Source organism: Patella vulgata, chromosome 5 (genome assembly GCF_932274485.2).
Source record: "Patella vulgata chromosome 5, xgPatVulg1.2, whole genome shotgun sequence".
Taxonomy (NCBI): domain Eukaryota; kingdom Metazoa; phylum Mollusca; class Gastropoda; family Patellidae; genus Patella; species Patella vulgata.
This window is the reverse complement of record NC_065883.2, coordinates 36302743-36321712: the sequence shown is the minus strand read 5'-3', so window position 1 is coordinate 36321712 and position 18970 is coordinate 36302743. Positions and strand designations below refer to the sequence as shown.

General features: G+C 35.2%; 2 protein-coding genes across 4 annotated transcripts in view; one reads left to right on the top strand and one right to left on the bottom strand.

Annotated features, from left to right (window-relative positions):
• The window catches only part of LOC126820660 (DNA polymerase alpha subunit B), a 157203-nt gene extending 145358 nt beyond the window's left edge, over positions 1-11845 (bottom strand). For both annotated transcript variants that reach the window (XM_050548780.2, XM_050548782.2), the window contains exon 1: positions 11657-11845. In XM_050548780.2, coding sequence (XP_050404737.1) covers positions 11657-11744 — 88 coding nt within the window. In that variant the 5' untranslated portion in view covers positions 11745-11845. The remainder of the gene's footprint in view (positions 1-11656) is intronic.
• Positions 11846-12376: 531 nt separating this feature from the next.
• Positions 12377-18970, top strand: part of LOC130012940 (B-cell lymphoma 6 protein homolog) — an 85469-nt gene continuing 78875 nt past the window's right edge. Inside the window, exon 1 of one of the 2 annotated variants that reach the window (XM_056101136.1) lies at positions 12377-12458. In XM_056101136.1, coding sequence (XP_055957111.1) covers positions 12395-12458 — 64 coding nt within the window. In that variant the 5' untranslated portion in view covers positions 12377-12394. Of the gene's footprint in view, positions 12459-13250; positions 13402-18970 lie in introns of those variants that run through there. The other variant, XM_056101135.1, reaches the window with a different exon arrangement.

Below are 18970 nucleotides of genomic sequence, written 5' to 3'. Positions count from 1 at the left end.
CATTCTTTAACCTTACCGGTACCCAAAAAAAGGGTTTTAGAGACCTGTCAATTAAATAAGATATTCAATTTAATTTTTAACAAGTAATTGATTCACTTGAAATATCTGTTTTTTTACCGATGAGAACAAATAAGAATAGTCTCGTTAAACCAGACTATTATCTTTCAGAATTCTCTAATCGTCGAACTGATTACATTATAGAGTCTGGATGTTGAAGACTAACAAAATCGAGTACTGTCCCATTCTAATGACCTCGGCCTTATGGCTTTATCGCGTAAATCATTAATTTCCGTCATAGTCCGGTTTTTTTTCCGTATGCAAATGACGTTCGTCGTACATCCCATATTAGGTATATGTTCTACTATGCAAGGTTCTATTATGCAAGATGCAGAATGCAGAAGTGTAATGTGCAAAATAACTATTATACTGTATTTTGTATTATTGAAAAGTGTATTCTGTATTTTAACACCGTGACATTGGTAATGTTGAGCAATGGAAATTGTAAATTGTAAAACTAAAATACGTACTGTGAACTACTGACATTTGCAGTTTGCACCGTGAACAATAAAATAATATTGGCAACGTTATCCTTCCATAGTTACACCTACAGACAAAGCGATAAAACTTGGGGACGGCTATTATCTCTCTATTTATACTCTGATCTATGTAGTACAGTAGTCGAGTCTTAGATTTTCGAGTTGCTTTCCTATTTCCTTGTAGTGTGTAGCCAGTGTGAAACACTATTGTTTTTGTTCGGATTATTATTCTTATTATTATTATTTTTCCATTTGAGCATATCTCAGAAACTACTTGTCGGATCGATTCGATGTCTTCGGTTTTACTGGGAAAGTGGGTTTGACTTAAATTTAAAATCTATTTCCAACATTCGGCGACAATGCGAAATGTCCGAAATCACTGAAGTTGTCGTTTTTCAATATTTTGCCGTAATGTTATCAATAATTGTCTGATTGTAATATTTGATACATTTTGACATGGCCAGAGACAAGGCACATAGCTAAGGTTCTTTGGATTTTTTATTCTCGACGAATCTTTGGAGATATTAGGCGCCAAATTTTGAAAATTTAAATTTTTACGAAAAACTTTTTAATTAATGAATATTTTTATGTGGTATTTTACCAAGGGTTAAAGGGTCATCTGATTTGACAAAAAATGTCAACATTTTTTGTCACCGTATTTTTCCTTGGCCCCCATTGGCTAATTCAGTTTTCCAGTCCTGGATTAATTATTTATTGTTTGATTTGGATAAAACAAAGTTCATATGTTCCGCGGTCCAAAATGTCATTTTTTTGTTACCGGTACATTTTCCTTTTGGCAACGGAAGTAACATAAATTTAGCAAAAACTGCAATTTTGAGAGTTCGGTACCACTTTTTGAAAGCAAATATTATTTTTTTCAAATCTGGTATGACTGAAAGGGTTTGCCCTGTTAATGCGCAGAAATCGTCGAGCTCAGTTTTTTTAATTTTTATTTCGTTTTCGGAATTTTCGATTTAAAGGTGAAAAAAGGTGAAAAAATGAGCTATTCACAACCCATTCAGGCTTTTCATATTTTAAAATATTTCTTCGCAACTTTCATAAACTAGTAGCAATAATCCATACGAAGAGAATGTATGTGAAAATTAATTTGTAATATGAACAGTTGCCGAGAAATGGGCAATTTTGTATGAGTCACTTTTTACGCTAGTTTGCCTGTATAAAAGTCAATTATTATTCGATTTTCATAAAAGTGACACCATTTGATGCGTAATGTCAATTTTAACAAGGTCAAACCAATTTAACATTTTCAATGTCACCGGAAATGACGTAATTTGGGCAAAAATTGTATTTATAACCTTCAAAACCAGTAATTTATTCAAATGAGTCTTATTTGTTATTTGTTTAAAATTTTGATATTTGATTCCAATCAACTAATAGAATGAACCCAAACGATCATATAGATATCACAAAATGGTTTCTAACTTGTTCAGTTGCAGAGAAATAGACGATTTTCAACAGGTAAATTTTCAAGGTTTTTGGTCCATAAAAGTGTCAATTATTGTTCGATTTTCATAAAATTCCCCGTGTGTGATACCTAATGCCATTTACGATTCCATACAAGTAATTTAACACTTTTAGTGTTACCGGAAGTAACGTCATTGTGGCAAAAACTGTAGTTTTAGCCTTCAAAACAGATATTTTATTCAAATGAGTCTGATTTGTATTGTTTTTAAAATTATGATATTTGATTCCAATCAACAAATAGAATGAACCCACACGATCATACAAATACCAAAAAATGGTTTCTAACTTGTACGGCTGCAGAGAAATAGACGATTTTCTACAAGTCACTTTTCAAGGATTTTGGTCTATAAAAGTGGCAAATATTATTTGATTTACATAAAATTTTCACCATGTGATGCCTTATGCTATTTCTGATTTCATGAAACTAATTTAACATTTTCATTATCACCGGAAGTAATGTAATGTTGTCAGGATCACTTACATGTAATGAATGTATACAATGAATTGATATTGCCGGATTTGGTTGATTCTGCGTACATTTTATGTGATTTGTGCAATGCTTAAATGGAAACCTGTTTAATGGTTTCATCGTTACCGGAAGTGACATATGTTCAAGGGTAACGGGGCACCGGTGAAACCCGTCATTACTGCATCGCAGTTCTAGTTTTAAATACAAATTTTTATTTTTTTAATTTAAACAACTGTGGAATACATTTAATTCATATCAAAATACAAATGAGGTGTCATTTACGGGATTTGATAATATTAAAAAAACCAGCGGCTGCCAGGCAGGATACGCCCACATTTTCGAGAGATGGATAGAGAACAAGCTAAAAAGAAAGCGATTTTTCGTACAATCAGGGGCCATAATTCAGGAAGTTACGGTCCGATATGCACAAATATCGAAAGGAACCGAGATCTTTGGGCTATAAACTTACATTTCAAGTTTCAACAAAATCGGATTAAAATTGTGACCTCTATAGGGTCCACAACCTTGATATAGCATATTTTTACGCTAATTGAGAACGAACAGCGGCCATTTTGTCTGTCAATTTTGGGTCGATTTTCACGAAATTCGAACTCATTCGTCCTTAGGGCGTAACTGTAATATAATAATGCGATTTTTTAAATAGGATAAAAATTATGACCTCTAATGGGTCCAAAAGCTAAAAACGCGATTTTTTGTACAATCAGGAGCCATAATTCAGGAAGTTACTGTCCGATATGCGCGAATATCGAAAGGAACCGAGATCTTTGGGTTATTAACTTACATTTCAAGTTTCAACAAAATTGGATAAAAATTGTGACCTCTATAGGGTCCACAACCTAGATATACCCAATTTTTACGCTATTTGAGAACGAAGGGCAGCCATTTTGTCTGTCATTTTTGGGCTGATTTTCACGAAATTCGAACTCATTTATCCTTAGGGTGTTATGGTGATATAATAATACGTTTTTTTAAATTGGATAAAAATTATGACCTCTATCGGGTCCACAAGCTAAAAAACGTGATTTTTCGTACAATCAGGGGCCATAATTCAGGAAGTTACGGTCCGATATGCGCGAATATCGAAAGGAACCGAGATCTTGGGGTTTTAAACTTACCTCCATAGGATCCACAAACTTGATATACCATATTTTTACGCTATTTGAGAACGAAGGATGGACATTTTGTCTGTCAGTTTTGGGCCAATTTTCATGAAATTCGAACCCAGCCGTCCTTATGGTGTAATGGTGATATAATAATACGTTTTTTTAAATCGGATAAAAATTATGACCTCTATAGGGTCCACAAGCTAAAAACACGATTTTTCGTACAATCAGGGGCCATAATTCAGGAAGTTACGGTTCGATATGCGCGAATATCGAAAGGAACCAAGATCTTTGGGTTATAAACATACATTTCAAGTTTCAACAAAATTGGATTAAAATTGTGACCTCTATAGGGTCCACAACCTTGAAATACCATATTTTTACGCTATTTGAAAACGAACGGCGGCCATTTTATCTGTCAATTTTGGGCCGATTTTCACGAAATGATGTTGGAAATTCATTTCTCCACTTTAAAAAACAGTTTCTATTGCGTTATTGCAATGTCATGTTGGTGTAGGGGTGATGATTTTCCTTGATCGCGGAAAAAACGCGGAAATTGCGGAATTGTCCACTCAAAACGGAATTTGAAATCTCACACGGAAAAAGACGGAAAAGCCGATATTTGCTGATACTAAACACAAACTCAAAACAATTTTGCAGTTATCCAAGTATTTCATCTTTTTATTCATAAAAATCGGAAATATTGAATGATATCGCGTGGTTTTGTTACTGTCTATTTTAGTATTTAGCTACTTTCATTTCATCATTTAGGAATCATAATTTTAATCGAAACGAAAACCTGTCTTTCATGTATCCCTGTATACAATTACTTGTAGTTTAACTTGAATTAAACATTGTAATGTATATATGTCTTTAAAAAAAACTTCTGTCACTTCATAAAAGTAAAAATCGTTTCATTTACTTCTTATTTTACTGCCGGGCTCGTGACTCGTGTTTATCCGCATTAACCACGTGACATCACAAATATACCGTAGCCTTGTGAATCCAGCCCTTATTCTCAAAGAAACGGTAGTAACTACGAAGATGTCTGGATAAATTGCGACTACAACTAGCAGCTGAGAAAAATGGCTTCGTCTGCTAAAAAGATGAAACGAGCTCACAAGATGTAATTTTCTGTTATTTAATTCGGGAAACAGGTTTAAAGAATAACTAGTCATTGAACATTAAAAGTCATTCACAATTCAACATTTGTTATCATTGGTTTAAAATGATCCGTTTTGTAATAAAAGGCAATTTAAGATGTTTTATTCATTTATTCATAAAATAACATTTTATCTCGAAAAAACAGAATATGGTCAGCTCTGAAACAGAAAATAACGGAATTAAAAATACTTAAAACGGAATTTGCTATTTTCTGAAACGGAAAATCATCACCCCTATTGGTGACATACGTAAACCAGCATGTCTCATTCAAAATTCCGGAGCCGTTATGTAGTCCTATTCATCCAGCTTATGACGTGTATGTCTGTTTACAGCAAAACAGAAATAAAAACGCCTGGATGGTACAGTCTTCTGCTTCAATCAGCAGTAAGTTGTCATTGTTTTGTAATCTACATGTTACAATATTTTTTTTTTTTTTAGCTAGAAGTCTTGACTTTGTCACTGTCAGTTTTGTTGGTTAATTGTTGATGTTGGTAAGTTTACTTACAGGTAGGCCTACTTAAAATAGAATCATTGAATTGTCAATATAAATTCAAGTGAAATTTTTTATAGGCCTAGGCCTGATAAAAAAAAAATCAGTACGACAGAAGACTAAATCATCTACCTACTTCATATTACGTGTAAAGGTGTTAGCAGCAGATTTACACTTAGTACTGGTAATAGTATCAGTAGGCCTATGGCTTCACCCGATATTGATATTATTATCACCCACGTGTTTCGGGGCTATTCTGCGTTGGAATATGCACCCAGGTGATACATATGTAATATTTGTAGATGAGCTAGGATTGGGGGTGTATAGCTCATTTGTGGAGAAGCATTATAGTGAAGGTGGTCACTGCATTATAAGTCCAATTCCAAATCCATTTCAAAATTACTTTAGATACAGTTTAAAAATACTTTATTTACAAGATCATATCAAGGGGTTACTAAACATCTTAATCTTCTCTCCTATCTCATCTGATCTCCCTGTATATTTTCATCATCTCTTCTGTCTGTGTAGGGGTCTTTTAAACAAACTAATTTGCATACAGACAAAAAGACAATCATTTCAACAAATCAGATTAAAGATAAATTTAGGGATAAAAATTTATAGAATCAAATGTAAGAAGTTAAATTAATATATAAATTTCATTGGGTAAAAGTTTTACAATAACATAGAATTAGTTAATAAGCTTTAAGCCGTAAATAAAAGCGTCAACACTTGATTGGCACTGATCTGACTGCATTGTTAAATGTATAAATCTTTATTTCGAGCTTTCTACTAATAAGCCTATTGGCACCTCAAAGATTATAATAGTACAGTCAAGACCATTCTTGCTTAGGGCAATCACTTTAAGTGGTTTAAATCAAAATATTAAAATCAAAATCAATGAATGGTATAAAGTCAGCCATATTGATGAATATAGAAGTAAGAATTAAATTATGCATTATTTGAAAAAGAAATTAATATCACAATTCCGTTATATTATTGCAGTCAAGAAAAAAATTTCATTTCATTGGAATGGAAAATTTTCTGAAAAGTTGAACATGTCTACACTAAGTACATTGAGATTGAAGCTGTTGATTTTAATCAACCACCAGCGGCTGCCAGGCAGGATACGCCCACATTTTCGAGAGATGGATAGAGAACAAGCTAAAAAGAAAGTGATTTTTCCTACAATCAAGGGCCATAATTCAGGAAATTACAATTCGATATGCACAAATATGAAAAGGAACCGAGATCTTTGTGTTATAAACTTACATTTCAAGTTTCAACAAAATCGGATTAAAATTGTGACCTCTATAGGATCCACAGCCTTGATATACCATATTTTTACGCTATTTGAGAACGAAGGGCGGCCATTTTGTCTGTCAGTTTTGGGTGGATTTTCACAAAATTCGAACTCAGCCGTCCTTGGGGTGTAACAGTGATATAATAATACGTTTTTTTAAATCGGATAAAATTATGACCTCTATAGGGTCCACAAGTTAAAAACGCAATTTTTCGTACAATCAGGGGCCATAATTAAGGAAGTTACGGTCAGATATGCGCAAATATCGAAAGGAACCGAGATCTTTGGGTTATAAACTAACATTTCAATTTTCAACAAAATCGGATAAAAGTTGTGACCTCTATAGGGTCCACAAGCTAAAAACGTGATTTTCATACAATCAGGGGCCATAATCCATGAAGTTTCGATCCGTTACATGCCAATATCGAAAGCAGCCGAGATCATTTGGGGATAAACCTATATTTCAAGTTATATTTGATTTTTAAGTGTTATTAAAGTCACCTAATGAAACTGACGAAGAAACAAATGACAAAATGAAATGAAGTTCACATTCATCGATTTATTCCAAATGATCGTTAGACTAAGTAAGGCACAGACTGACCATTATAAGGGTAAAATGATACCCGGGGTCAAACAGCAAAGTTACCACAGCATCACAACCAAGTCAGTAACGGGTAAATCCTCCTCTGTTTGCCAAACAAGCATTGATCCGACGTGGCATACTCCTAATGAGACGTCTAAGGTCATTTTGGTCCAGATTGTCCCATTCCTGTTGCAACGCAGCAGCAAGTTCTTGGACATTGGCAGGACGTTGTTGACGTTGACGTAACCTCTGTCCAAGCATGTCCCAAACATGCTCGATGGGGGAGAGGTCGGGACTCAGTGCTGGCCAAGGTAATGTGGTGATGTTCTGTTGTTGGAGGTAACCTGTAACGATCCTGGCCCTGTGACATCTTGCGTTGTCATCCTGGAAGATGAAACGGCGGCCATGACGTCGTGCGAACGGCACAACATGGACTGCCAAGATGTTGTCCCAGTAGTACTGGCCTGTAACACGCCCTGCAACAACATGTAAAGCCGTTCTTCCAGCAACAGTGATGCCTCCCCACACCATAACAGAACCACCCCCAAATCGATCATGTCTGATGACGTTAACGTCTTGGAAGCGCTCGTTTCGACGACGCCACACCCTCCTACGTCTGTCCAAAAAATCAACAGTGAACCTTGACTCATCTGAAAACATCACATTGCTCCAGCGTCGATTATCCCAGTGTTGACGATCCCTACACCAACGACGTCTTGCCTGAATGTGATGATCTCTCAAACAAGGGATCACGCGAGGACGTCGGGCGCGAAGGTGACCCCTATGCAGTCGATTCCGAATCGTCTGGCCACTCACTCTCACACCAGTGTCTGTTTGAAGACGAGCGCTGATCTGATTTGCTGTGATGACACGATTTCTCAAGGCCAAGGTACGGATAAATCGATCCTGGGCTTGAGTTGTCGCCCTTGGTCGACCTGAGCGTGGTCTGTCCTGTACAGATTGTGTATCACGGTATCTGGACCATAGCCTGCTTATGACAGACTGAGAAACATTCATCGTCCGCGCCACAACCGCCTGTGTTGTGCCGATCTGTAGCATGCCAAGGGCACGTAACCTTTCATTTTGGGTAAGCCGACGCATATCAAAATTTGTTTTCTGGTCACTAAAACAATTAAACTGATGTTTCCACCCTGGAATTCAATGCCACAATGACTGTAACATTCAAAGTCAGAGTCGTGCAAATCTTGGGTTGGACCCCCATGATGATCCCAAGCATCACCTGCATTCCATGCGGTAGCTATTGGTGCGTTTGGGCGTCACATGTAACTGGAAATGTTTCTTCTGTTAGGTTCTATAGTGACTTTTTTCGTAGTCATTTGCATATTTTAGTATAATGCCCCCAAAATCAAATATCCCCTACTTTTTTTGAATAGTATATTTTGAAATCTAATTATGACTTGCAAAGACTTTTTGAATTACCGGTATTTCAAAAGTTATGAAGAAAAATTAAATGACCAATACTTTTATATCCAATAATGTTATGCCTCTTTTATGTAGCAGTATTATGTATCTGCAAACCTTATGGCTTCAGACAAGTATGTAGGGAGTATTGTTGAGTGGGAAAATTTCTCAAAATCTACCGATCTTACCTCAAGTATTTGTGAATCTCAGAGAAAAGCAATTATCAAGTCTTTTATTTGTTTTTTTCAGAAATATTCAAGTTCCTATAGATCTTTTGACAGACAAATTCCATTTTAAAGACAAAGGAATGAAAAAATACTACTATATAGCATTCGACGTGTGTTTATCTTCATAATTGTTCCTTATATCGTGTGTTATTGTAATTGGTTTCTTGTGTGTGTTGTCTTTACAACTGTTATCCTGTTTAAATCTGCCGAGGCCGGTTCCAAGCCTGAGCTTTCAAAGGAGGAGGGTTGAGAGTAGGGCTACAAAAACCTACTACGTAAAAAAACATTTTGTTGCTGAAAAAAGCACCAAAATAAACAGTAAAACTAAAGGATATATTGTAAATACTTAAGTGAACATATAAGTAAAATATTCATTAGTGTAATGCTTTGATTCAGCACTATTTATACAGCACAATTTTTTATTGCACTTTATAGTTACATGTTTGTAATATTAGTTTGCTAGTGGATTTGTAAAATCTGTTGGTTTTCTTGTTTGGGAAGGGAAAAAATCACGGCTCAATATTAACTTCATCCTTAATTTTACAAGAGTCAGTATCATTAATAAAATGCAGTAATAGAATGACTGTTATTATAAATATTTTGAGTTGACAGACAAAAATGGAATTTAAAACGAATATGTTTCTTGGTATGTTCACTGAGCAACCAAAGATGATCAGTTTTGTACAAATTAGTCAGAACCTTCAAAAAAATTTTGTCAAATTAATCACATTTGTGGTCTAAGGGGAGTGAACTCATGTACGATTACCTCCCTTTGCTAAATTGCTAATGCAACATTGCATAACCTTTCTATCACAGAAAATACTTATAAACATGATACTTTTTGATTTTTTTTTTGAATCCTTAGTTATATTTGCCTGGTCTGTTATTACTGCCTGGTCTGTTATTACTGTAATGGTTGTAAAAGTGCAAATGTGTTATTTTTGAATTGCTGTTTAGATTTGCTTCAGTTTGATATGTTGGATGATGACATTTGTTCAATTTTATTTTTTTGGTTTGCGATAAAATAGTTTGTTGACGCTGGAGGCTGCCATCTTGGAATTGTGGCAGCCATCTTGGATTTCAAAATGGCCAATATCGTTACGATTTCAACAATATTACGCGTTTTTTGTTTTTATTTTATTCAAAATGGCCAACATCGTTGTCGACCAATGGTTTTATTTTCGTCATACTTTAGAGTGTCGATTGGGCGTGCGTTGTGCCAATTTTCAGCAAGATCGGATATTTTGTCCAGGTATTATGCATAATTATGTGCTTCTGATCCATTGTTAATTCCTGAATTTTGTGCCATTGACCCCTGTGACCTTTCAGTCTATTTTCAATTGCTTGAGACTTTCTCTATAAGAGTCTATATAAAATTTTAGACAAAAAGTACCCCGATTCACCGAACATAAATGTTCATATCTTGGCTTCTAATAAAGATTAAAGGAGCTAAATCGCTAACATTTGGGACCTAGAAATTCACAAAAGTGGGTCGCAACGCATATAATACTGTAATATGAATGTATATAAACTGATTTACATTTAATGGTTTCCGTTTTTACTCCAATTTCAAATCAGTTATGTTTGGCGAAATAAGTCAGCAATCTCAATCGAGTGCAAATTTCTAGCGTCTAGTTATTCTAGTCTACATAACTCCATTTGATTTGGTGCAATGTGTCTAGCCTTGTTCCTCAAGTCTCTCAATACAACTGGGGCTGAAGTGCATTATGGTACACGATTCGTGTACCAATGTTAAAAAAATTATTTTATCTTAAATATCGGATATCAGAAGCTCATCTTTTCCCGGTAAGTTTACATCATCAATGTTGATTTAAATTGACCAATAATTCGTGTTTTCGATGTCGAAGATTTTGGAGGATTTTGAGTTACGGACTTAGGTCCTTTAAGATATCTTCAATCTGTAAACAGTTTTATGCTATTTAAATGTAGCTTTATCAAATAGGCTTATTTGTAAATAAATCCATTAATAAATCGATTTTGCATTCATAGCCCTATCTATAGGGTCCACAAGCTAAAAACAGGATTTTTCGTACAAAAAGGGGCCATAATCCATGAAGTTTCGATCCGATACATGCCAATATCGAAAGCAGACGAGATCTTTTGGAGATAAACCTATATTTCAAGTTTTGTCAAAATCGGATAAGAATTGTGACCTGTAAGAGTGTCCACAAACAAATTGTGGACGGACAGGGGCGACAGCACAATACGTCGACATGAAAATGTGGGCGTATAAAAAAAGTTTAATTATATGGACGTGATGTGCTAAAACAAAGATAGTTTTCAAAATTTGAAGTCTTGACGGTTTTAGTGTATATATTCAGGGCCCTTAATGGCCTTATTCAAGAAAACTTAAAATAAGATACAATCGAAATTTTAAGAAATACTGCAATTCGATTGGCTGACCAATATGCAAATTGGATATGCAAATTGATTTTACTGGTCAGCCAATCGAATTGCAGTATTTCTTAAAATTTCGATTGTATCTTAGTTTAAGTTTTCGTGAATAAGGGCCATGGTATCTCTGTGAGACTTTGTGATTTCCCACGTTTTGTTTATCCTGTACGGCTGTAGCTGCGCAGTGCTAGGCCTAAATAATTGCTGAATGGTATATTTGCTTCATATTTTCCAAAGTTGATTTTCATCCATTTTGTATTGTTCAGTATCATCTCAAGCACGTTTATTATTAGACACCAAAATAAAGGCACTAAAGGTGTTGTGAATGATTTTTGTCTTGAGGACCCCCCCCCCCCATTTCAGGTGTTGTGACAGGTCACAGAGTACTACTACTAGAACTTAGTAGAAGAGAGATGCAAAAGTAGAAACACTTTGACTTACATCTGTTCGAAACATTACCATCTTCTTCAAGTTCAATACCGAACGTTTCAAATTCTTCCATCAATTCATCATCGGTAATATTCGACATTTCAATTGATAATCGACAATGAATTATATAACAAGGAGAAAACGCTGGGCTATATTTAATCCTGCGTTAGATTTTCCTTTTAATTTCTCCGTTCCCGCTAAAATACTGTGCAATCGGACTCTGGTTCGGTTAATTCCGTAGGACACGTGACTAAACAATCCGGGCACCTGCCAAAGTATATTGAATACACACAGAGAGGACGCGTGCAGCATTAATCACATCTACTCTTATGTCATTTAAAAAAAAATAAAATAAAAATAAAGTTTTATATTACCCAAACTATGAAAACAAAGCTGATTCAACTTAAATCATAGATGTAACTATTACAATATCTACAATTTTCGTCTGCTAGCTTGTGGCATGCACTTTTATTAGGGTTATAAAGGTCATCCCAAGATTCAACAGTACGTTCTAAATTCCACAATGTTGAACTGATAAACAATTGAAAATTAATTTAAGGAATATCACTTCTATCCAAAGCCTCAAATCGATGCTTGACATTTTAAAAATGAGCACAAGATGGTAGGATACAATATCACAAGTTTATAACATACAAAACCAACATAACCACTGCTAAAAAATAGACGTACCGTCCTGAAAAAGGTAATCCTTTTTGATCGGTAGCAGACGAGTCGCCCAAGAAGACGAAAATGGCGACTCAAAGACAAAAGGAAAAGACATCAAAAAAGAATTTAAGAGAGCGTACAAAAAACGGTAATGAACGCGAATTACTGTACTTTTTAGAGTAGCTTTCAAACAGAATATGTTCTGGGTTGAAGACAGCAAAACTGGTGGTTGAAAATGGCATGTGAAGCAACACGTCGGCTGCTACGATACAACGCAAGCGACAACATTGTATCAAAATGTTGAAGTTTTGATATGTATTGTTTTAATAATGCTTGGTTACTTTCACAACAATGGTAGTTATATACAGTGGGGGATATTCTCATATATAACAGTCGATATAGACATCGAGACTGTTATCCGGGCAGTATTGTCGACTTAGCTTTCAATGTTTTCGTGACAGACGATGCAAAAATGGCGGACCAGACAGGGAGCTGTAACTTTTCGGCGCGAATCTCTGTGTGCTACTTCATGGCGCCAACAGTTCAGTACTAGTCGCGTTCCACAGTAAATTGCATTAGATTTGTACACCTTCATTTATTATGCCTAACTTTATTTGATTTTATAATTAAAAGATAATTTAAATAACTAAATATTATTTGGTATATCGTGAACGCGCATTCGTTGATATAAACCACGTGGTATAATGTAACGTACAGCAGCAACACATGGGTATCTTCGGCTGGTTATTAACGAGCATATTTTCGGTTGAATTATATCAATACACAAAAGTTATCTTTCATGACATTGTTAAAACAGAGCAACATCTACAAATTAGTAACTATAAGCTTAATTATATATCAATTTATATACCCCAATTGTCAATTTTCCCTGGCCGTAGCATAGAAACTTGAAAGAACGCAAACTTCACAATACTTTTTGGACAAATCAACAGAGGCGCCAGAAAATCGTTTAAAAATAAAAAAAATAATTAAGCAGGGGCGAAATAAGTATTATGTCAAGTCTATAATAATGTTCGTGTCCGTAATGGACATTATCAAATTCAGGGACAAATATAACTCATCTGATACTGGTAATAATTTCAAATTGACTTTAGAAAATTATAGAGGTTTTTATTTTTTTAAATTTTTTTGTCAACTATGCCGACCGGAGTGGGATGTATGGTTTTGTAAAAAAAAATTTAGCTGACGATCATTCTGTTTGCAAAATAGAATACTAGTCGTATTTGCCCTTTATTTTACAATGTTCTTAAAACCTTTGTTGAATTGGCACCCTAATGATCTTCTGAATTTGAATAGTTTTTCCCCTAGCTTTCCATATGTTTCGTATAATAAGATAGTCTTGTAGTTATCATTTGCTTTTACAAGGTTTGTTGACTTGCTGTGCTTGCAATCTTTTAAATTTGTATATTTTTATCATATCTATCTATAACATTTCATATAGGCCCATCAGTCAGCCAGCAAACAATCAGTAGATTGGTTTAGTGTGACTGATTTCCAACTGACTTTGTACTGAAATTAGCTTTGTGAGGAGATAGCTTATAGTGTGAATGATTTCAGTGTACTAAAAGCTCCCTTTTAAATGAATATTAAAAAAATATAACTTTTTATTTAGTTTATGATAAATAGGTTAAACTAAGGTAAGGATTGTCATACGGTACATATTATGATGGCATGCTTATTGATAAATTTGGATATTTTTCTTATCATAGTTCACTGTACCATTATATTCTACTATGATATCCCCACAATGATTTATCAAAATTTTATCACAAGTCCTTGCAAACTGAATAAAAGACAAAATATGATACCCATGAACTTCTGTTAATATAAAGAAGATTATTATAGATATATTTTCTGTCAACATTGAATTTTATCGGTTGCTTAAAGATACATAATGTAAGATTTAGATAAAGAGCTGACCATTCTTGCTATAATAGCTCAAAAATAGATAATTAATTTAAAATGAAAATATTGAAAATTTCATTCAAATTACTTCATTCTGAGTTAAGTTATCACTGTTTGTAGTTTTGGCAAGATGTGTGCATTGTGGTAACCAGGGTACTGGTATATTCGAGACTTAGCCTCGCTTTGCCATTTTTTAATAAAATTTTTAAATGGCGAACCGTTCTAATCTAGTTATAATATTGAGTATCCTATGCCATCGAGAGTTGATTATGGTCTTGTTTTGTTAATAATGTATAATTGATAGTTTAAAGAAAGGAAAGACCTGCAATAGGCAGATTTAGCTCTTGCATAATATGTGTTTAACCCACCATAGATAAAGGTATCTACAGCATCTTTTTAACTGATCGACTGATTAAATTTACTGCTTATATAGTCCTTATATAAAAGTTCCTTACTTAAAGATACTTTACCAGAAAAGTATTTACCGGGTGGTTATTTCTAATAAAAGTATGTCAAATTTGGTATACATGTATATGGAAAGTATAGACACCCAATCTTACTAGAAAAATACTGGATTACCCGAAAAACGCCCATGGGGCAAGCACTGGGCAAAATTGTCAGGGTATCAATAACTAGCAACCCGACTGTTATCTGCCAGCTTATTGTGTACCAGCTTAAGTGAGGGAGCGGTTGTTATTTCTTGGTCAAATAGTTAGGTGGTTTTGGAAACATTGAGAGGTGTCAATGTACAAAGACTCAGCAAATAAACAGCGGAAAACGAAGTTGACAGAAATAATTAAGAATTTAGGAAACAGGAAAAGGGTACGGCAACACTCCCTTTACTTAGAGAGTAATTAAAGCTGGACAGGCTGATACATCTGCGTGGAGACTGGATCAAAAGATGATACCGGCGGGGCGGAGTAGTAAAATAAAATTAAAGAATCCCCGCTCAACAGGATACACAACAGACGTGTAGAAGTTGAAGATCGTTTAATGGGTCGACACCACCCGAAATGTCGACCCATTAAACGATCTGCTACTTCTACAAGTCAATTAAGAATTTACTAAGGCCTCCAACAATGAAACTAAGTTGACAGACATTGCATCTAACAACAGCTTACTTATAGCTATAGGTATCCCCAGGGAATACCAAGTTTTGAGTGGGAATTGAAGCAAATTTTTGATAGATTGGTTACTTTGAATGTTTTTAGTCCAAATATATCATCAATTCACAAAGTTTGTATGCGGGAATGTATCTTTAAACATACATTATGCAAGAGCTAAATCTGCCTATTGCAGGTCTTTCTTTAGGCATGAAATGTTATCTAAATTATTAATTAAACATTAATTAACTTATCCAGGCCATAATCAACTCTCGATGGCATCGGATTTCTCCGATATTAAATAGATTAGAACAGTTCAACCGTATTTTGATTTAAGCTAAAAATGGAGGAGCGAGAGTTAGCTTCGAACAACCAGTGTAGTTATTTTTATACGCCCACATTTTCATGTGGACGTATATTGTCGTCGCCCCTGTCCGTCCGTCCACAATTGTTTGTGAACAGTCTACAGGTCACAATTTTTATCGGATTTCAATGAAACTTGAAATATAGGTTTATCACCCTAGGATCTCGGTTCCTTTCGATATTGGCATGTATCGGACTGTAACTTCATGGATTATGGCCCCTGATTTTACGAAAAATCACGTTTTTAGCTTGTGAACACTGTAGAGGTCACAATTTTTATCCGATATGGTTTAAACTTGAAATGTATGCTAATAACCCAAAGATCTCGGTTCCTTTCGATATTCGCGCATATCGGACTGTAACTTCCTGAATTATGGCCCCTGATTGTACGAAAAATCACGTTTTTAGCTTGTGGACCCTATATAGGTCATAATTTTTTATCTGATTTAAAAAAACGTATTATTATATCACCATTACACCCTAAGGACGGCCGAGTTTGAATTTCGTGAAAATCGGACCAAAAATGACTGACAAAATGGCCGCCCTTTGTTCTCAAATAGCGTAAAAATATGGTATGTCAAGGTTGTGGACCCTATAGAGGTCAACAATTTTTATCCGATTTTGTTGAAACTTGAAATGTAAGTTTATAACCCAAAGATCTCGGTTCCTTTCGATATTCGCATATATCGGACCGTAACTTCCTGAATTATGGACGACTGATTGTACGAAAAATCGAGTTTTTAGCTTGTGGACCCTATAGAGGTCATAATTTTTATCCGATTTAAAAAGCTGTATTATTATTTCACCGTTACACCCTAAGGACGGCTGTATTCGAATTTCGTGAAAATCGGCCCAAAACTGACAGACAAAATGGCTGCTCCTCGTTCTCAAATAGCGTAAAAATATGGTATATCAAGGTTGTGGACCCTATAGAGGTCACAATTTTTATCCGATTTGTTGAAACTTGAAATGTAAGTTTATAACCCACAGATCTTGGTTCCTTTCGATATTTGCACATATCGAATTGTAATTTCCTGAATTATGGCCCTTGATTGTAGGAAAAATCACTTTCTTTTTAGCTCGTTCTCTATCCATCTCTCGAAAATGTGGGCGTATCCTGCCTGGCAGCCGCTGGTTTATATAAGTTTCAGTTGATTTCATAAAATAATTTCTGAAGATTTTACAATGAGAATAGATAGTGAAATGAAGACAATAAAATTTAAATTTTGCAATAATTGTCCCCCGCCTTTCGAAGAAAGCAGGGGACTATTAAAATGGGTTCGTCCGTCTGTCTGTCCGTCTGTCCGTCCGTCTGTCTGTCCGTCACACTTTTTGGGACACAATAACTCTCTTCCTAATTGAGCTAGAATGTTCAAACTTGGTGTATGTGTTTATTAGGTCAATGCCTTGATGGAGTTCGAAGATGAGCATTTTCCGCTTAGGGTAAGCAGAGATAAGCAATTTGATTGGTTGATGCTTTGGGACACGATAACTCTCTTCCTAATTGGGCTAGAATGTTCAAACTTGGTGTATGTGTTGATTAGGTCAATGCCTTGATGGAGTTCGAAGATGAGCATTTTCCGCTTAGGGTAAGCAGAGATAAGCAATTTGATTGGTTGATGCTTTGGGACACGATAACTTTTAATTGAGCTAGAATGTTCAAACTTGGTGTATGTGTTTATTAGGTCAATGCCTTGATGGAGTTCGAAGATGAGCATTTTCTGCTTAGGCTAAGCAGAGATAAGCAATTTGATTGGTTGATACTTTGGGGCACGATAACTCTCTTCCTAATTGAGCTAGAATGTTCAAACTTGGTGTATGTGTTGATTAGGTCAATGCCTTGATGGAGTTCGAAGATGAGCATTTTCCGCTTAGGGTAAGCAGAGATAAGCAATTTGATTGGTTGATGCTTTGGGACACGATAACTTTAGTTCTAATTAAGTGAGATTGATGAAACTTGATGTATAGTTTCATTACAGTAATACCTTGACTAAGTTTGATAATGAGCATTTTCTGCTCAGGGTAAGCAGCAATTTGATTGGTTGATACTTTGGGGCACGATAACTCTCTTCCTAATTGAGCTAGAATGTTCAAACTTGGTGTATGTGTTGATTAGGTCAATGCCTTGATGGAGTTCGAAGATGAGCATTTTCCGCTTAGGGTAAGCAGAGATAAGCAATTTGATTGGTTGATGCTTTGGGACACGATAACTTTAGTTCTAATTAAGTGAGATTGATGAAACGTGGTGTATAGTTTCATTACAGTAATACCTTGACTAAGTTTGATAATGAGCATTTTCTGCTCAGGGTAAGCAGAGCGATACGCAATTTGATTGGTCGAGACTTTGGAAAACAATAACTCTCCTACTTTGATTGTTAGACTATAAGTAAAGATATACTGTTTGATTGTTCAATACTTTGTAAAAGATAATTTGTGATAAATTTATATGTGTCCTCTAATTATTTTCCTATTTCGGCGGGGGACATCAGCCTCACTGTTTGGCTTGTTATATGTATATTCTTGATTTGGCAGTACAAATTGAAATGGGTTTAACATCCTACGATCGTGCTCAGACTGAGCTAATGAAGACGGGCATACGCAATACAGTGTGCTATATGGGCAATTTTTGCTATTATAATCTTATATTCTTGATTTTGCCAGTACGAAATGAAATGGGTTTAACGTCCTCAGATCGAGCTAATGAAGACGGACATACACCATACAGTGTGCTATGAGGGAAATTTTGCCTGAACAGCGGCACTAAAGCAACTTTTTATTTCAAGTTCCACCTTTCAAGGGTTCTTTTACATGCATGTGCACACAGGACCTCAGTATTTCATCCCATCCAAACAACAGTGCGCTGTCCCTTGTCATTATCTCTGTTCGGCACCTCTGACAAGGGGGATTCTCAGTCAACACCAGGATCGAACACATCGCCAAGTTAATAGGCTCTATGCAAACTACAATATTGTGAAAGATGAATCTCTAATAGGAATGTCATTCCAAAATAGTTCAATTTCGTTCAGTATTTACAAACATATAACAAATTGAAAATTCCATTGATCTGTACTACTCCCTATTTAACAAGATGGCCACCATCTTTATTTGCCCATGAACCAAATTGATGTGCATATTTTAAATCGGATTGAATCTAAGCTGGTAGTTTATTAAACATTGGTATTTGTTTTCATAAACATGCTTATGCAAGAGCTAAATATGCCTGTTGCAGGTCTTTCTTTAGGCCTGAAATGTTATATAAACTATTAAT